The following is a 19,711-nucleotide window of genomic DNA, read 5'->3' on the forward strand; positions in this document are numbered from 1 at the left end:
TAGATATAGCCAAGTATTCATTTATTAACAAAATAAGACTTACCAGGATGGAGCTCTTATCACCCAAAATTATCCGCAGCCTTCCGCGCTGCGTTAAGACTGGGGGTGGGGGGTGAGGATGGGGCTCCACAACCTAATGACAGTTCCATTCCCATAGGTCAAGATAAATTGGGGAATTAGGGAGGATTGGATGGTTTTTTTGGTATGTAGATTTGAGCCTGCAGTTGAGGATGCAACTGGCCCCTGGGGGCTAGCCAGACTCTTTAAAAGGATCCAGCTTGAACTAGGCTAAGCAAAAGTTATTTTGAGTTCTTCATTTGGTGCATGTTGAAAGAAAAAAAGAAGGTCTTCAGTTCCAGTCCCTCGAGGGTGCTTGCCAATTTTATTTAAATCCAGGTCTTTAAAAACAAAACAAAACACCAAAACAAACAAAAGAAGAACCACCTCAGAAAAATTGTGGCAGGTGTCCCTGTGATGGATCAACTTGCTCATCACTCTTTCTGGGCTTCAAGTATCATCAGCAACATCCAAGCACCAGGATGACTGGCACGTCAGCCCTCGCCTCTAATACAGGGCACCCACCAACTCTCAAAGCTCAGAGCACCTGACTTTATGAAGAGAGAGGGCACCCAACTTAAGATGGAGTAGTCCTTAGAACCAAAGCCGGCGGCAGAGGCTGGGATCCTTCCTTGCTTACAACCCACCAGCAAAGTGCATCTCACCACCGCATGGCAAGTGATGCTCTTCCCATCTTGCAGCTAGAACAAAGCCACAGAACATCTCCCAGCTGACCTCCCGCCGCCCCTTTCCTTGGAACACAATACACAAAAGGACAAAATAATAATAATAATTACACTTCTGATAACTGTACAAAAGGGGGGGACGACGATTTCCTTTAAAAAAAAATAGGGGTGGGGACAAAGGAAGGAGGGATGCATTTTGTTGAGAATCATGCAAATGGTTTATGGGGGATCAAGAGATTTTTTTTTTAAAAAAAGAAAATTATAGGGGGTTAAAAGAAAGATAAAAGAAAACGCAATTAAGAGCCCCCCCACAAGCAAAAAGAGAGAGAGAGAAAGATTTAGGTTGGGTATTATTATAATCAATATTTTTGGGGGGAGGGGACACACAGACTTTTTGCATACCATTGATTCATTGGTGTATTAATGCACTTATAATTCCCAGCTTTAAGCTAACATACAGTAAATAAATACATAGTCCCAGGACCAGGGCAGGAAAAAAAGAGGGAGAGGCAGCAGACACTGGGCAACTGTAGTTACTGATATCCAAGTGCAGAGGCTGAGGTTAGTCTTTGGCCATAAAGGGCATATGGAGAGTAGTAAGGTCCAGCTGTGGGCAAAGAGGGCATAGGCAATGCCCCGGCCGTGGGCAAGTGGCTCTTGCCGTAAGGGTGGTACCGGCTTAGTCCCAAAGTGTGCGGGCTTCTCAAAGACAGCGATCCTGGCAATGAGCTGGGGCTCCCGGGGCCGGTGGGTGGAAGATGCAGGTGGCAAGATGCCGCGGACCCCAGCCCAGAGGTAGGGTAGCCAGCCAGGAGTTTTTCTGCCCCTGGCAGTGTCGTGTGGGTCCGTAAGTGGGCCAGCAATTCCTCCGAGGTGGAAAACCTCTTGTCGCAGGGTCCGCTGGCAGACACCCAGTTGCATATGTGGGGATGGGTGTCGTTCTGAAGCATGAAGCCGTACGTGTAGAGCGGGTGGCCCGGTAGGCTGGGTGTGGCGCTGGAGAGGGTGGTGTGCAGAGGGTGCGTGGGGTACACCAAGGGATATCCGCTTTTCAGGCTGCCCGGGTCATGCACGCAGCTGGAACAGTTGCTAGTGCCCAAGTGCGAGGTGCTATGGTAGCTCAAGCAATAGGGGTCGCGGCATAATCCTTGCATGAAGGAAGGGGGAGAGGCCCCCGTCAGAGGGCTGGAGCTGGGGGGCTTGCCCGGTAGCCCCAAGCTGCTCACCAGGCTGGGCTTGGTAGGGTCCAAGCTGGGCACAAACTGGGACGGGTAGCCAGCATAGGCCCCGACGATGGAGCCGTGGTAGCCGATGCTGGAGGGGGGCAAAGGAAACACCGAGTGTCCCGGCTTGTATGGGGACACCGGAGCCACGTGGCCTGCGCTCAGGGCCGGAGGCTCCGACTTGCGCCCGGAAGCGGCCTCGTTATGAGCTCCGGGCTCCACGCTGCCCGCGCCGCTGCCGGCGCGGCTGCTGCTACCGCTGACTCCTTGCGCGCCGTCGGGGCTGGCCTTGGCGGACATATCCATCTCCTTCTTGTCGTCGGCGCCTTTGCAATCCGCGTGTTGCGGAGAGCTGCCCCTCGAGCCGCCCGGGGAGGAGGAGGTGGAAGAGGACGAGGCGGTGGCTGCTCCGTGCGGAGGGAAAGGAGGGCAGGCGGCGCTGGGCACGCGGAAGCCAGTCTTCTCCACGCCCGTCCCGGCCTGGTTCGGCTGGCCGCCGCCGCCGCCGCCGTCCTTACGCAGATCGCCGCCTCCGCCGCCTTTGGAATAAGGCTTGAAGCTGGACTTGTCCTCGGTCGGCGGCTCGCCAAGCTGCTTGAGGGCGCTGGCGCCGCCGCGGCTCCCTGACTCCTTGTCCGGCCCGGCGAGCCCGGCCGAAGCGCCGGAGTTGAGTTTGGAGGCGGGCGGAGGGTCCGGCTTGCCGATCTGCGAGCAGGTTTGCGCCAACAGCGCCAGAGGGCTCTTCTTCGCGTCCAGCTGGGGAAGGCAAGGGAAGGAGGGAGACAGGGAGGCTGGTTAGACCACGCAGAGCTGGACGCGTCGGGAGGAACTGCCCCCACCCTCAATTCAACCCCCACCCAAAGGACTCACCAACTCGGAAAGACCCCCGGGGCTCACCGCGGAGATCCTGCAAATAGTTTCCCCTTCCCGGCCCTAGTTGCAAAAACACTCCTGCCTCGACTCCCCTACTATTTTAGGCTACTCCCCCCGGCTTCTTTTTAGGAGCGCCACCCTTACGGAAATTCCCTCCGGCGGAACCGGGCGGAAGTTTCCCCTCCTGCAAACCCCACAAACGGGCTGGTTCACTCACTCTCCCCACGGGCGCTCGGCTCATGGAGGGTCCGAACCGGGGTAAAAGATTCTCCCACGAACCGAGAGACAAGCAGCCTCGACATTCACACTCGCTGCCTCCCCCACCCCGCTCCTTCCCACCCCGATGGATCCCGAGATCACCCGCCTTTGATCCACAAAGGCTCCGGGCGCGAGCAACGATCGTTGCCAAAGCCCACGAATCTTGCCTCGCAAAGTTCAGCCAGGGAGATCGAGAAACGAACAAGCGATTCCTACGCCGTCGGAATCTGTGTTAAAATCACACAACTCAAATAACTCTCTTTGCTTGGGACTCTATTTAAAGGAAAGTCCGGGCGAGGATTTTCTCTCGTCCGGCTCCACAAATTCACAGAGAGAACAGACGGACTTCTAGTACAAGCAACGGCGAGAGATCAGGGTGGGGCTCCCGAAGGCACCGCGGCCCGACGCGAGGGAAGCGGGGCGCAGCTCTCGAGGGACGCAGGTGAGAAGCGCCCGGAGGTGGCGGCGGTGCCGGGGGACCCTCCCGTCGCCAAATTCGCCGTCGGGCCGTCGGGGGAGCGGCGTGTGTGGAGAGGCAGAAGTGAAAGCAGGAAAGAGCTGGCTGGCACTGACCTCGATGGGGCTGACGGGCGTGGAGGAGAGGGGCTGCAGGTATTCCGGGTGCAAGAGGTGTCCGCTGTGGGCGCTCAGCATCTTCAGCACCCTGATGGGAAGCCGGTTCGCCTGGCGCAGGGGGTCCTCCGGGGACAGGTGCGAGAGCGCCGGGCACGCGGCTCCCGGAGCCTGGGCTGAAGAGGAGAAGGTGGTGGCGGCGGCTGCTGCTACGGCGGCGGCCGCGCTCTTCCCTCCGCTGCTGGTGGGCGATGTCCTTGCGTTAGATCCAGCGGGCGAGCCAGCGCTCATTTGGGGGAGCGGGCCGGGCGGGGTGGGGTAGGGCCGGGCTGGGGAGGGGGAGGGAGGAGAGGCGAGCTCCGCAGCGCCCAAGAACCGGGCGCCACGCAGGAGCGGCGGCAAAGACGAGCGCACCGGCCCCAGCGAGACTTTAATGAAATAATAATAATAATAATAACCGCTTTTGAAAAAAAAAGCCCTTCCCGTTCCCGGAGCCGCACGTCAAATAGCTCCGATCTTGCAGCACACTTCAAAGGCACCGGCCCTGCCCACCAATCGGGGACGGGCCAAGGAGCTCTGGGAGGGGCGATCGGGCGGTGGGGGGAGCTTAGCCTAGTGGGAAGATGTGGGGCTTAAAGGGATCTCGCTCGCTCTCGCGTCTTGGCACCTCTCGGAGAGCCGAGGAGCTGCGTTTGCGAAAGGGCGCTGCGCCCTCGCCCTCGCCGGATTGCACCCAGGGGCGAGGCTGGCTGGCTTCCCCCCACACTTTCAAGGGGGGGGAGGCAGTGGGGGAAAGGTTGTGTGCCTATGGAAAACATTGTACTCACCTTTCTTCACGTAACTGAGCAGCAAAGACTTTTAAACTTTACGTTCTTTCTTTTTTAAAGGAGGCGGGAATTCAGGAAGAACAAAAAAAACATGTAATATTCTTTCCTCACTGGAGAAGCGGGGAAGGCACTTACTTTAATGAGCTGCCTAAGCTCTGTGCACTGAAAGCACATGGCTTCCCCCAAAGAATCCTGGGAACTGTAGTTTTGTGCAGGGTGCTGGGAACTGTAATTCTGCTAGGAGTAAACTGCAGTCCCCAGGACAATTTTGGGGGAAGTCGTGTGCTTTAAGTATGGCGTGTATGCAGCCTTGCATGCCATTTTCACTACATTCTTTCTATGGGTTGTTTCCAACTAAGCTCAGAGTAGACCCATTGAGGTTAATGCAATGAACCTCAGTCAGGTCCATTAACTTCAAGAGGTCCACTCTGAGTAGCGCTAGCATTGGAGACAACCGGATGTTGTGTTTATTGAGTTGCTCTATGTTTGTTTTGCTGGTACTGTAGTTGTTTTGGGCTTCCTTCCAGGAGGAAAAGTGGAGATAAGCGCCACATGAAAAGAAAGAAAAGGAAAAATGAAAGGTCACGGGTCTAAAATATGCTCTTCTGATGCCAGTCTGCAGGTTAAATAGCTAAGGATGTGGAATGGTGAGCTTCAAAATTAAGAACATAAAAAGACTGACTGAGCCCTGAAGGATCACACCAAAAGCTAGGCTGCCCAGCATCCTGTTCTCTTGTGAAACCCTCAAGCAAGGCCTGCTTGCAGCAGCAGCCTTCCAGCCACTTGTGCTCAGGCCCAATCCCATAATATGGATTTACTAGAGGGCCTTTAGAATCTGCCACTGTGGTCATCCTAGGCACAGGAACACAGGAATCTGCCTTCTACCTAGCCCATGGGTAGGCAAACTAAGGCCCGGGGGCCAGATTCGGCCCAATCGCCTCCTAAATCCGGCCCTCGGACGGTACGGGAATCGGTATGTTTTTACATGAGTATAATGTGTCCTTTTATTTAAAATGCATCTCTGGGTAATTTGTGGGGCATAGGAATTCGTTTATTTTTTTTCCCTTTCCAAAATATAGTCCAGCCCCCCACAAGTTCTGAGGGACAGTGGACCAGCCCCCTGCTGAAAAAGTTTGCTGACCCCTGCCAGACCATTGGTCCATCTAGCCCTGCATTGTCCACACTGATGGGCAGCAGGAACAGCTCTGCAGAGTTTCAGGCAGGGGGCATTCTCAGCCCTTGCTGGAAAAGCTGAAGATTGAACCTGGGGCTTTCTGCATGTATCTACCTTTTGGAACCCCCTGCCTTATTGGCACCAGGCAGGCACCTTTTTGTTTTTGCTCAAGCCTATCCAGACATGTAGATAGAAGTCACCTGTGTTGCATTTCTTTTTACCGTAGCTACTGTTGTTTTTAATCATATGGAATAATTTTGGAAAAGCTTGGTTTTTTAATTGATAATTTTATTTTTTATTTTTGTAAACTGATTTGAGGGTGTGTGGTTTTTGTTCACAGTTGAGTGGTATATAAAAATCATTAAACAAAACAGATGGACATAAAGGAAAAGCGGGTGTTGTGCCTCCGAGTTACCGCCTATTTACTTGAAAGAAAGTCTCACTAGTCAGACCTTCAAACTTCAGCACAGGTACCATGATTTGTTTGTTTTTTAACCTTATAGCCCCACTTTCCCCTTTTTGCCTTTTGTGGCGACCAAGCAGGAGTGCCAGCTTGGTCCTGTGACCGTGGGTGCCCGGGGCTGTGGGTTCCATGCAGGGCACCAAAATTTGTGGGTGCCTGGCCCCTTCATCCTGCTTCTTGGGAGAAAAGCAATGACAAACCTAGACAGCATCTTAAAAAGCAGAGACATCACCTTGCCTACAAAGGTCCGTATAGTTAAAGCTATGGTTTTCCCAGTAGTGATGTATGGAAGTGAGAGCTGGACCATAAAGAAAGCTGATCGCCGAAAAATTGATGCTTTTGAATTATGGTGCTGGAGGAGACTCTTGAGAGTCCCATGGACTGCAAGAAGATCAAACTTTTCCATTCTTAAGGAAATCAGCCCTGAGTGCTCACTGGAAGGACAGATCGTGAAGCTGAGGCTCCAATACTTTGGCCACCTCATGAGAAGAGAAGACTCCCTGGAAAAGACCCTGATGTTGGGAAAGATGGAGGGCACAAGGAGAAGGGGACGACAGAGGACAAGATGGTTGGACAGTGTTCTTGAAGCTACCAACATGAGTTTGACCAAACTGCGGGAGGCAGTGCAAGACAGGAGTGCCTGGTGTGCTATGGTCCATGGGGTCACGAAGAGTCGGACACGACTAAACGACTAAACAACAACAACAAGGCCCCTTCAGGGGGAATTTTGTGGGTGTTTGGGTACCCAGGGCTCTAGGGAGTTGGTACCTATGTCAAGGGGGTCAAGTGTCTTGTTTTGCAAAGGGCAGTCCTCAATGGCATCCTCATAGCTGCCAAGTTATCCCTTTTTTTAAGGGATTTTCCCTTATGCTGAATAGGCTTCCTCGCGAGAAAAGGGAAAACTTGGCAGCTATGGGCATCCTCCATTTGGAAGGCTGTCTGGTCCAAGCCCAGATTAAATGTCAGGAGCCATAAGAAATTAGAGCAGGGGCTGTGAAATTGCCCATCAAGGATTAGCACTTGAAATGCAGACTGAGCAGGGGCATCCAGTAGGTCATCTGGGTGGCACTCAGTCTCATAAATTTTGAGCACATTATAAAGCACGGGGAACTGTCATTTGTTAAGAGTGCTGGGAATTGTAGCTCTGTGGGAGTAAACTATAGTTCCCAGAATTGTATGATGGAAGCAATGTGCTTCAAATCTATGTTGTGGATATTCTGTAACATTCTATAGCCTTTTAAATGTGGCTGCGTTTGCTGTTTTGTTTTAATTATTAACTTGTTTTTATCCTATATTTTATTCTGTGAACTGCCCTGATATCTTATGATGAAGGGCAATATGTAAATCTAATAAATAAAAATAAAATGTCCTGACCAGAGTCTACCCCACTATGGGGACACATATTTCTATTTCTGTTTGAGTAATTCTTTCCAGATTTGCATCTAGATGTATAAAGTAGCATATACAGATTTTGTGCAAAGTTGTGCCCTCCTTTGTTTGTGTGTTAATGATGCATAAGGGGACTCACTGCTAGGTTGCAGGGGCCTGTGGAAATGGTTGCCCACTCCCCCTTTGGCCTCTGCACTCATAAAGACAATAACAACAATCAAAGATGAGCAATTCAGACACATTTAAAACACTCCTGAAAATTGGGTCTCACTGGGTTCCACCATTATTAGGACAAAACAAGAATCCCTGGTTTATCCGAGACATTGTCAAATACTTTCTCCTTTTATGGGGAAAGGAGTCAGCAGGGGATCAATGGGAGCTCTTGTCTTTCTTTGGAACTGATTGGGATTTTTCCAGAAGGCTCTTTTCCAACTTTGGGAAATGTGGCTGTAGAGGCAGCTATGGCCCCTACTATGGGGTAGATTTGCAGCTACCTACCGGGTGGCGCTGTGGGTTAAACCACAGAGCCTAGGGCTTGCCGATCAGAAGGTCGGCGGTTTGAATCCCTGCGATGGGGTGAGCTCCCGTTGCTCGGTCCCAGCTCCTGCCAACCTAGCAGTTCGAAAGCATGGCAGTGCAAGTAGATAAATAGGTACCACTCCAGTGGGAAGGTAAATAGTGTTTTTCGTGCGCTACTCTGGTTTCACCAGGAGCGTCTTAGTCATGCTGGCCACAGGACCTGAAAGCTGTACGCTGGCTCCCTCGGCCAATAACGCGAGATGAGCGCCGCAACCCCAGAGTCGCCCGCGACTTGACCTAATGGTCAGGGGTCCCTTTACCTTTAGACTCTCCATGGGAGGGTGGGGTGACCTTTGTAAAGTTTACAGTGAATGAGGAGTGCAAATCCCTCCACCCACAATAATTAGGCTTGGAAACAACTTTCAGTTGCAGCCAGACTAATTGGCGTGTATCCAGCGAAATTGTACTCGGCTCATGTCTATTCATTTCAATGGATCTACTCTGAGTAGGACTAACACAGGAGCTACGTTTTGGTACATCAGACTGCAGGCTTGTCTTTGAAAGGAACCCATGGAATGTGAGGTAGGACTTTACAATGCTGATGAGACCAGAGAATTTCCAAGAAAATGAAAACTCACTTTAGGCGACCATGAATACTACCAAGTTCTTACCGTCTAGCATGCAATTCTTCAGGGCTGTGGGGAGAAAAGCAATCACAAGTTGTCGGAGAATAATTCAGTGCAGAGATAGAATCAAGTAGCGGTCAGGTAGATTGATGAGTGTTGCCGACAAGTGGAAAGCAGGCATGAATGGCACCCAGAGCAGCAGAGAATATTGCCATAAATCTTGGCGGCTGGGACATCTCCAAAGGCAGGTTCACACACAATCATTTCAAAGTGATGGCTGACACCACAAAGCCACTGTGAGATGTCTGAGTTGCGAATGCTTCTCAGGTATGTGTCCAGACACAAGCTTAGCAATTCCTTCAAAGCCTCAGCTGAGTCAAGTGACTGTGGAGCTAAGATTTCAGCATGTGCCTGATACGAGTTAGAGCACTCACATGGCTAGGCATAGCTGAGGAAAAGTGGCTCTAGCAAACTAACCCCCACCCCCCAATTATGAGCTGTAACCAATGCTACTCATACTCAAAGTAGACCTGTTGAAATTAAGAGGCATGGTTAACTTGGACCCACCAATTTTAATGGGTCTCCTCTGTGTGGGAGTTTGTGGCTACAACCTTGTTGCGTCCATGGGTATTATACAGTAGGACCATAGCTGCAGGGTTTCTTATGGGAAACTCTTATTACAAGTGAATCCTGCAAGGAAATGTTGCAGAATATGCTTACTTCCTTACTGTAGTGTTCCTATCAGCCATTCACAATGACCAGCCACACTTACTTGCAAGTTATTCTATTCCATTCTTTGTCCACATTTTCATTTTTTGTTCCGAACTGACACTCAGTGTTCTGTGACCACTAAGCATGAATAGTTCCCCCTTGGGTGATACCTCCCTTGTTTCTCCATGGCCCTGTATTATCCCCAATCTTGTCTACACAGCATTTGAATTTGCTACTTGATGGTGATGAATGTTGTGGTGGTATTGAGAGCTGGCCATTGGCTGCCTGAAGCAAACAACAAGATGGTGCCATGGTGCTTGGGAAGAGGAGACTGAGAGGGGATATGGTAGCCATCTTCAAATATCTAAAGGGCTGTCACATGGAAGAGGGAACAAGCTGGTTTTATCCTTCTCTTGGGGGGGGGATAAAACTCCAACCAATGGCTTCCAGATAAACAAAAAGGAGATTCTAAACTAAACATCAGGAATAACTTTCTGACAGTGAGAGCTGTTTGACAGTGGAACAGTCTCCCTTGGGATGTTGTGGACTCTCCTTCATTGAAGGTTTTTAAGCAGAGCTTGGATGGCCATCTCTCATGGATGCTTTAGCTGAGATTCCTACATTGCAGGGGTTTTGAATAGATGACCCTTAGGTTCCCTTCCAACTCTACAATTCTCTGATTCTCTGATTCCTCATACAGAAGCCGACCAGGCATCATTATTGGTGACAGGACAGAATCCTGCACCGCAACAGAGGACAGCAAGCTGCATGGCATACAGAACTCCCAGCATCCAGTAATCAAGATGTCCACCTCATGGCCCAATCAGGGCCAACCCCTACCATTACATTCAAACAGTAGGGCCGGCCCTGATTATCATGACATATGATGCCATCAACTTACAGGGTGCTCTATGGAGTTAGCAAGATGGGCAAGTTCCTATCTCCAGAGGTTTCTATCAATCTCAATGGATGGATGGGAAAATAAGTGGGAGGAGGAGGAAGGAATCTGGACACATGTGGTTATATTAGTTATCGTTCTTCTTAAAGTAGACCCATTGGAACGAATGAACCTGAATCAGCCATGTCCATTAACTTCAATGGCTCCACTCTGAGTTGAGCTAGCATTGGATACACCTGAAGCTCAATTCCAGGTGACAGTGAGAATTAAAAGGAGGCCTCCAGTGGTGCAATATATCTTACTTGGCAGATATATAAGAATATAAATGGTAAAGCTGGAGTTGAATGGCAATGAGACATACCTTTAAGTATACCTTTATCCTTAAGCAGTAGCAGGCTGGTGATAACTGCTGGGGTGATTTTATCAATACTTGTAGTTTGGCAGGGAACTGTTTGCAAGAAACAGTCCTAGATAGCACACATATTCTGGCATTGGTGAGCTATGTGAAACATGTCTCAATGTAACCCACAAGTGATGACATCAAACATCTTGGTGAATTATAATTCAGCTGTTTCACATTGTACTCTTCCTCTGAAGTTCCTTTGGCATATATGTGTAAATAAATCTTATATTACAAAACACCAATCAGTCTCCAGTAACCCAATTCCAAGGAAACCGAATCCCAAAGTAAGTGCTGGAACCTCAGCAGTCAGATAATTGAGGTGTGCAAAGCAACATATTATTTTCAATTATGGTTAGCCTGTTTCCCCAAACAGCTTCTGCAATTTTATCTTTGGGAACAAATTCACCGGTTGAATTTCTGTGGGCTTGAAGTCCTTGAGTCCAGCCCTCAGGCCTTTCTTTCCATGTTCAGTTCAGCGTGTTCTGTGTGAAGCAGCCTTTGCCAACTTGATGCCCTGCAGATGTTCTTGGACTACAGCTCCCATCAGCTCAGCAGCATGGTCGTGTTGGCTGGAGCCAATGGGAATTGTAGTCCAAAACATCTGCAGGGCACCAGGCTGGCAAAGATTGCCCTGAAGTATGTGGTTTGGAGAATCATCGCCTCAGTCAGATGAATTCTCATGTATAAAGGAAGCATTATATCAGCCAGCACAGACTGAACCAGTCTGTCAGTCCGTTGGGTGGAAAATTGAAAGGGTGAGTACATGGTATGTTTGGGGTGATGTAATTGCTACGATATTTAAAAATAAAAATTAAAAAAAAAACCCATGGCTTATCTGGAACAAATTACCCGCTGAAACCCCAGCAAACCTGCCTCTCTGATTGGCATGCCACACCACTAACAGATTTATAACTCAGATTGTTTGACAGTTTCCCACTTCCTTTTATGTATTTCTAAGCGACGGCGTGGAATTTGCCAATGGAACACCACACGGCAATTGTTGGCTGAGCGGCTGGGCAGGATGGAGATGAAAAGGCTTCCAGGAGAGCTTTCCTGACTGTGAGTAGACACATCGCAGACCCATGAGCGTCCATTCCTAGGAATCAGAGCCTTGCCATGCCTTCCCTCAATTGCAGAACACAGGTTTTAGGTTACCGCTACCTCCTGAAGAAAGAAAGAAAAAAAGTCTAGCGAGCAAGCTGTATAATTAATCATATTAGATCCTGGCAGATGCTTTAGTTTGCAACAATGTTGCTATTATTAAGCATATACGGCCGCCCATTACAGCCGGGGCCCACGTGCTCAGAGTTCTGGGAAGAAGGACTTGGCAGGCCTCCCCTGAGCGAAGTAGGCTTGTCACATGGCATGCTTCAAGTACCACTTTCCCAACCACAATCAATCACTCCGCTTGTCGGATTTGTCAGTTCTACCTCATTGCGAGACCTTTCTCTGAAACTGACCGCAAGCCTGATTCGAACTGAACAGCGGTGATGGCAGGGATGGGAGTTGGCTCTGTTGGTGTGTGTGTGTGTGTGTGTGTGTGTGTGTGTGTGTTTCTCTCAAAGGGGAGCCATTCAAGTTCAGGAGAGAAGCAAGAACAAAGCGGGGGGAGGAGGGAAGGAAAGGGAAGGGAAGGAAAACAGCAGCAACAACAAAAGCAGCAAAGCAAAACATAACAATTGCTTAAGAGTAATTCAAGTTGGAAGAAAATGACAAAGAAATATGCACACACAAAGGTGGGGCAGGTAATCATATGTGAATGACTCCTTTCACAGGTACAGGTGGGTGAACATGCCCCATTTTAGTTTCTCCGTTTTTTATTTTCCCAGTGCTTCAGTTCTTCATATTTCTTCATCACTTTTCTGTCTTTTAACCAACCAACCAATCTACCTACCTACCTACCTCATTGAACATTTCCAGCATTTTAATGTGAATTCCTGCCAATATCCACATGTTCACAAGACACTGTTTCGGTTGGAGAACTGTAGTGCAGAATTCAGAGGAATACGAATTTCAGAGACCGACTGCAGTTTGGTTTGTGTGAGGAAGTCTCAAGAAGTCTCAGTTAAGTGGATTCACCTTTAAATGTGTGCGCTGAGCCAAATTTCTTCCATTTACGTCTCCCCGCTCCACAAAAAACCTAGAGCTTGCAAGAGCAAAGACAGCAATGATTATGACTGTGTACTATTTCTGCATCATAATGTAACTAGGAAGCAGCAGATGGGCTTGAGGCATGGGAAGTTTCGAATCTACTAATGCCTACATCTCTAAGTCATGCTGGCTGGATGACCAAAGCAGAAGGGTTCTGTGCATGGGCAGGAATCACACAGGATCTTTTCAGATCATTTTCATAGCCTCTGTTCTTGCTGCTGAAGAGATAAGTCATTGTTCACATTTGTTTTTAGTTTTGTTTAAATAGCTTGTCTCTTCAGCAGCTGGAACAGGGATGAGATGATAGCTGGTGATGTAAAGAGAATTCCAAAGCAATGAGAAAATGAATGGTGGAGCTGGCCCAAGACATTTTGATGCCTGAAGCGAAGCACCAAATGATACCCTCCCTATGCTAAGGAGGTGGTGGACAACATGTAAACAGTCTTGTTGCACTAGTTCAGATGTAGCTTCTTGATTTTATGTATTCCTCTAAATTCTTGCATCTGAAACAGAATGCTTCACCACAGCAGAACTGACGCAGAGGAATATGAAGAAGTTTCATCAAATGTGATCAAAGGCTCATCTGACAATGCCCTTTCAACAATAAAATATGGATAGAATCGAAAGCGTTTGATATATCATTTTAAATCTTAGGCTATTACATATTTCTTCAGTCATGAGTTGCGCTAGCCACTGCCAGCGGTTGGATACTGGGTTTAAGGTCACCTTTATGGCTTTTGGCATATCAAACAAAAATTTTATTTGGGAGTTTCTGGGCTGTCAAGAGTTCTTAAGTTATTGCACCCTATTTTTTATTTATTTATGTGTGTGTGTGTGTGTGTGTCCTATTGCCAAAAATTCCTCTAGCCAACTTGCTTTTTCAATGTGGTTTATTTTAACTGTCTACTTTATTCCAAAGTCCCTTCACTACCTGAGAGTTTATTTTGCCGAAAGCATCCAAATGTATAAGAATAATTAAAGCACCCTTGTTTTGATGGCTTTCAGGGACATTTTTCTTAATGAATAAAAGTGTCCAAAGCTGGCAATCAAGAGGAAAGGTAGTGAAACAACGAGCAGGGACTGTTGCTAGTTTATTGGCGAGAAAGCTGCCAGCTCAAGGTAGTTTCAGCAGCAACAAACTGTCATCAGGAGATCAAAGATGATGATGATGAATGCTGTTCAACAGACTATTATGGGGAATTATTATTTCTGATTATTCCTTCCTTTTAAACATACACTCTGCTTCTACTATCCTGAGCACAGCACTAACCATCTGGGTAATTCATCCACTAACCTCATTGGTAGAGCATCTGATGCAGGGAAAGATACCTATAAACCGGCTCACCCTTTTTGTGTGGCGGCATTGCAGGATGGAGGAGGCTCCACTGGAGGGAATTCAAGCTGACTGTGCCCTTCCTGATTGGCAGAGAGGGCATAAGAACCCTCTGCCTATCAGCAGCTGTTTCCTGGCCTGCTCCCTGCTTTGGCAAGCCCCTGGGGGCTCAGCCTGTTTGTTCCTGCGCCAGGTTCCCCCGCCCACCTACCCTCGGTTTTAAGCTGATAGTCAATGACTTTGCTGTGGCTATGGTGGTTGCCGTCCTTCAAGGCACTAACCTGGTGCTTCTGCCTACCTGATGGCAGTCGTCAACAACTGGTTGAGCATTGGAGCAATCCTTTGCTTTGGATGGAGGGAAGGTTTGTTCAGTTTCTGTTAATTGGTTCTCATGGGAAACTTACAGATTCTGGCTTCACACAATTAACTCAAGGCAGTGTCAATTTACTCTTGGCAGAAAGCCAAGGTCTGCCTGGCCTGGAAACTACTCTCTGATTGGTTAATGACCAGCACTGAACTCTGTTATCTAGGAATGCTAGCACAGTTGTTTCTTGTTGGGTGTTAGGAGTAGGAGTGCTGCGTGTGGTTGGAGAGAGAGAGACAGAGAGGATTTATTTTGCTTTGCTTTGTATGCAGAAACTCTGCTGGTTTTATTTTCTTTTAATAAATCCTGTAAATAGTTATTCTGCGTCTAGCCAACTAGTCATTTCCACCTCAACTAGCTTCTGCGCTGTGCAGGAAAACTCTGCTACGTTTGGCCTAAAGCCACTTGAGCTATGCCTGACACTTCAAAATTCTAAGAGGGTTGTGGTCTCTGCCTGCCCCTCCAAACGCTGGGGTATCCCGTTAAAGGGATCCTGGGGGAGTGGTCATGTCCATGTGCCTAGGCGGGGGTCAGGGCCGAAGGCACTTTCCCAGACAGCAGTCCCTGTGGGGGTCACGCTATTGGATGTAAGTCTTAGGAACCCCCACCTGGATCGACCTGGATCGTTCAATAAAGTTGTGGCCTGTTTTGACCCCAAACCAGTCTCATTGGTCTCTTATTATTTGGGCTAGGGTATGCGAAGTCCGATGCCTGGTCCTGCAAGACAGCTTTTTGTAGTCCTCATGGTTGGGGAAGGGCTGCAGCTCAGTGGCAGAGCACAAGAAGCTCCCAGGTTCAATCCCTGGCGTCTCCGGGTGGTTTTGGGAAAAACCCTGTCAGGAACCCTGGAGAGTCAGTCAGATAATAATGCTGTAGATTTGGAACGACACAGCTTTCCATATTCCTGTTGCATATTTTTGTGATTTCTTGGAAAGAAAAGGCAACACAATAGAAAGTGCCTTAAAAAAAGAGAGTATATGACTTAAAAGGAAAAACTAACAAATGGATAATGGAAATCAAACAAAACCCACCATGAACTCAACAGAATAGTCCCCCACCCCAGGTTCTTAGACATGATCTTTCAGAGTGATTTAATATCTGATTGTCTAGCTCTGAAAAATGGTTATGCATAGGGGAAGGCACAGTGAAGGACTTAGCTCATTTCCATGGGCTAAAAGCACTCTTTGCATCTGTAATTTGAACATAAAAAAACTCAAGGTGCACAAATGGTGCACTTGGATTGTTCAAACTGCTTGTTTCCATTTTCTCATGATACACCATTCGCATGTAAAGACAAATAGTCCTCACAAGACTTACTTATTTATTTATTGAGTTTATATCCTGCTGTAGAAATACTGTAGCAGTTCCTTTGTGACTGGCTAGTGTGATATGCCTGAAGTCATCTTGGATGGAAAGCCACTGTGGCTCTTCCCCCTTATAAGGGGTTCTAGAGTTGAGGCATGGTAAGGGGAATTGCTCCCACCTTCAACAAGAACTTCACCCCCTCCAGCCCCTCACCCGACTGTTTGTCCTGGTGGTTCCTTGAAGGAAAGGCACTTTCCCCAAGTACACTCCAAGTACTGCTGAACCATATATACTGGAGAACAGAACAAGGCTGTAATCTTTAGCGTGCTTACTTAAAAGTTCACTCCACCAAAATCAATAGGACTTAACTTCAAAGAAAAGACCTTGAGGATGGGAGCGGTAATGTGAAGTATGTTGTTATTTGTCGAATCATGTGAGGCAAAGCTTGCCTTGGGCCAGGAGGGACCCCACACTGCGGTTGCTCCCCAGATCGCCCTCACCCCTTTGGAAACGGGAGTGATGTTGGTGTGGGACGTTGCACCAGCTGCAGGGGAAAAAACAAAATGGGGAGGGGCATGGAAGTGATAAAGTGCCTTCAAACAAACCCCTCACTTCCTTTCTGCCCTCTGCCCTTGCTCAAATTCCCCTGCATTTCCTGTTTCCTCCTCTTCTTCCTGCAGACAGCAAAATCTTCCTCCCTTTGCACTTTGGATTTGGCTTGAGGCTTGGCTGAGCAGCTCCCAGTTCCAGATCTGAACTCTGCTGCTTCCCACTTTCCCTTTTCCCCATGTAAGGAGGCTTCACATGCACACACACACACACACACACACACACACACACACATGTTTGCAAGCCTTGGTGTTCTCCTGAGCATGCTGGTACCCCTTTTCTTTCTTCTGCATGGTACCATTTTGGGGACATATAAGCCAGAACTTTGGTATTAACAGGAATGATAAAAAGAAAGAGACAACTGTTCCAGTAGGGAGAGTGCTACTTGAGAAGACATATTTCCTACCAATTATGTTCCTATTAAATTCCAGGCCATAAGAGGCCTCATGTACCTTAAGGCATAAAACAGAAGGGAAATATTTACCTGGTACTGTTTCTCCCATAAGGCCCGTGATGGACAGGGATGGGGAAAGCTGCACAAGGTGAAGTTTTCTGTTTTGTGGAACAAGCGACCTCTCTGGCTACCCAGTGCTCAAACTTTCATGCAGTCATTTGGGCTCCCTGCACTGAAATGCAATTCCACCCAATGAGGGACTTTGTTTTTTCTCTCCCTCTCCCTCTCCTGCATTTAAGATCTTTCAGCAACTTGTAATTACATGTTGGTGAGATTTCCGTGTTGAACACACAGATTAGGGTGTCTGTCACGCCTTGCACATATTTCCGGCCTCGTTCCAGTAGTTTAAAGGCATTCCGCACACAAAAAAGGGCTTTCAAAAGGGCTTCTCCACCCACCCCAATGATAACCAATGTTTTGTTTTGTTTTTTCACTTGAAAGAATGAAAACACACACACACACACACACACACACAGGCTGTAAGTGATGGCAAGAGACCACTGGAAAAGGTCCATCAATAACAGACCTGTCTGCAGAGTCACTAGCACAGGAAACATGTCAGTAATGATGGATAAAGGAGTAACACTGGCTTCCCCAAGTGATTTTTGTGGTGGCCAATGCCCTAACTCTTTGAAGGAAGCTATCATCATCAGTGGCAAACTCATGTTTTCTCATTACACATATCCTAAAACAGTTTTTTTAAAAACCTTTTGAAAAGCCAGGATATGATGGACACTTTGGCTCCAAGTGCAGTATATATTTAAAGCAGTATCACACCACTTTAAGCAGTTGTGGCTTCCCCCCAAAGAATCCGGGAGACTTTGGTATACAACAAAAACATAGAGCTAGTGAAACTTTGTAATAAAAACAGGCAGCATGATAAAAGAACTGAAACAGGTGAAAACAGGAACTCAGGAATAACGGCCTGATCTTGTGGGTCTAGGAAATCCTGGGCAAAATGCTGGGTCTGAAGCAACCAATAGATGATGCTTCACATTCCGCAGGGACCATGGTAGAAGATGCCCGTCATAGTATCCTGTTGTCAAAGTCACACCTGTGCTTTTAAAGAAACACTTTGTTCAGAAGGGTATTTTATTTTGGCAGGGCATATCCTTTCTGTTTCAAGTCTGATCTTCATATATTGAGGAAGGAAGAGATTTCTGTTGCAAATTTCCTGCAAGAGACTTCCTGGTCCTTTAATCAGCTACTTCCTATTCTGGGTCCTCCTGATACTTTCCGCTTAGTTCTGCTCATGATTTTCCACCTGCCCATCATAATGTGCCGTTCCCTGTTCCTTTTCACCCCATATATTGCAGGATCTACCCCTGAAGGTTTCCCAGTCTCTTCCAGACTTCTTCCCAATCTGATTCTTACCCCTTTGTTCCATTTCTCACCTTTTCCTCCTTTGGAATTTCCACTGCAGCTGATGTCGAGGAGGCAAGATCCTTGTGCTCACCCATTCGCCGTTCCTCCCTGGGGAAACGGTTCTTGGTCAGTGATGGAGTGTGTGCTTTGTATGCATAACTTACCAGGTTCAAGCAGAAGACTATAAAACGAGGCCTTCTGGATCAGTCTAAAGTCCCACCCAGTTCATCCTTCTGGTCTCACGGTGAACAGCCAGTCAGAGGTGTTTGGAAAACTGACAAGTAGGTTGGGCGCACAATAGCACACTCACACCCGTAACCCCCCAGCAAATGGTACTGGAGGCACCACATTGCCATGATGACTAGTGGCCATTGGCAGCTGTATCCTCCATGGACTTGCCTAATGTCCTTTTAAAGTCCATCAAGTTGTTGACCATCACTACAGGCACCAGCGGATGGAGTGGATGAGACCAATAGTGGGTGCCACGATCAAGAAGGCAGTTTGTGCATGTACTGTAGAGGAAAATGAGGGGCAGATGGGGCTCGCCACCCTGGGAAGGTAGCCCACCTAGGACCTCCACTGCTTTGCGGCTGTACTCTCTTGTAAGAAAGGCTTTGGGAGCAAACCCTGAGGAAAAAGCCATACCTGCTGTCTTGTGGGACATCTCCGGGAGAAGAAAAGGCTAAGGAGCGTACACAAATCCAGAGTGAGGTCCCTAAACTGGTTTGATGGCACTTGCTTGCTTGCTTCCTCCTGCAGCTGAGCTGGTGCCAAACATATTGCTCTGCTTTCCTATGGACCACATCAGCAAGGCTGAGAGGGGGTCTTGTTGTCTGGACAGCCCAGGACCTCCCTACATACTGTCCAGGCTTGCACCCCAAAGAGGTCACTAATGCTAATGCATCAAAAACAACACAGAAGGCAGCAGTTATGAGTTAATAGAATCATAGAATCTTGGAGTTGGAAGGGACCACAGGCATCATCTAGTCCAATCCCCTTCAATGCAGGAATCTCAGCTAAAGCACCCATGACAAATGACCATCCAACCTCTGCTAAAAAACCTCCAAGGAAGGAGAGTCCACAACCTTCTGAGGGAGACTGTTCCACTGGTGAACAGCTCTTACTGTCAGAAAGCTTTTCTGTTTGTTTAGTCACAATCTCCTTTCTTGTAACTTGAAGCCATTGGTTTGAGTCCTACCCTCTGGAGGAGGAGAAAACAAGCTTGTTCTCTCTTCCATGTGAAAGGCCATAAGATATTTGCAGGCGGCTATCATATCTCCTCTCATTCTCCTATTTTCCAGGCTAAACATGCCTGGCTCCTTCAAGTGCTCATCATAAGGCTTGGTTTCCAGACCCAGAGTTACCTGTCTCTGCAGCCACAGCAGGCCCTGAAATTCCCTAGCACACACTCCATTGTCTCTCAAGACAGACTGATTCCAACAATCTATGT

General features: G+C 48.1%; 1 protein-coding gene and 1 long non-coding RNA gene across 4 annotated transcripts in view; one reads left to right on the forward strand and one right to left on the reverse strand.

Annotated features, from left to right (window-relative positions):
* On the reverse strand, positions 1–5,063 carry ZNF703 (zinc finger protein 703). The gene is made up of 2 exons (XM_035140057.3): positions 3,671–5,063; positions 1–2,722 (listed from the first exon to the last, which is right to left on the reverse strand). Exons 1-2 carry the CDS (start codon positions 3,959–3,961, stop codon positions 1,277–1,279), a joined length of 1,737 nt encoding a protein of 578 aa, XP_034995948.2. The 5' UTR covers positions 3,962–5,063; the 3' UTR covers positions 1–1,276.
* LOC148683480 (uncharacterized) overlaps positions 5,063–19,711 on the forward strand; it is a 26,759-nt gene continuing 12,110 nt past the window's right edge. For 2 of the 3 annotated variants that reach the window (XR_015946966.1, XR_015946967.1), the window contains exons 1-2: positions 5,063–6,141; positions 11,639–11,739. This is a non-coding gene — a long non-coding RNA (uncharacterized LOC148683480). Of the gene's footprint in view, positions 6,142–6,413; positions 7,606–11,638; positions 11,740–19,711 lie in introns of those variants that run through there. The other variant, XR_015946968.1, reaches the window with a different exon arrangement.

The sequence above is a fragment of the Zootoca vivipara genome, chromosome 14 (genome assembly GCF_965207765.1).
Source record: "Zootoca vivipara chromosome 14, rZooViv2.hap1.1, whole genome shotgun sequence".
NCBI classification, from domain to species: Eukaryota; Metazoa; Chordata; class Lepidosauria; order Squamata; family Lacertidae; genus Zootoca; species Zootoca vivipara.

Coding starts and splice junctions, on each gene's coding strand:
- ZNF703 (XM_035140057.3), bottom strand. CDS start 3,961: ATGAGCGCTGGCTCGCCCGCTGGATCTAACGCAAGGACATCGCCCACC. Junction 2,723..3,670: donor CGCCCGTCAGCCCCATCGAG/GTCAGTGCCAGC, acceptor TGCCTTCCCCAG/CTGGACGCGAAGAAGAGCCC.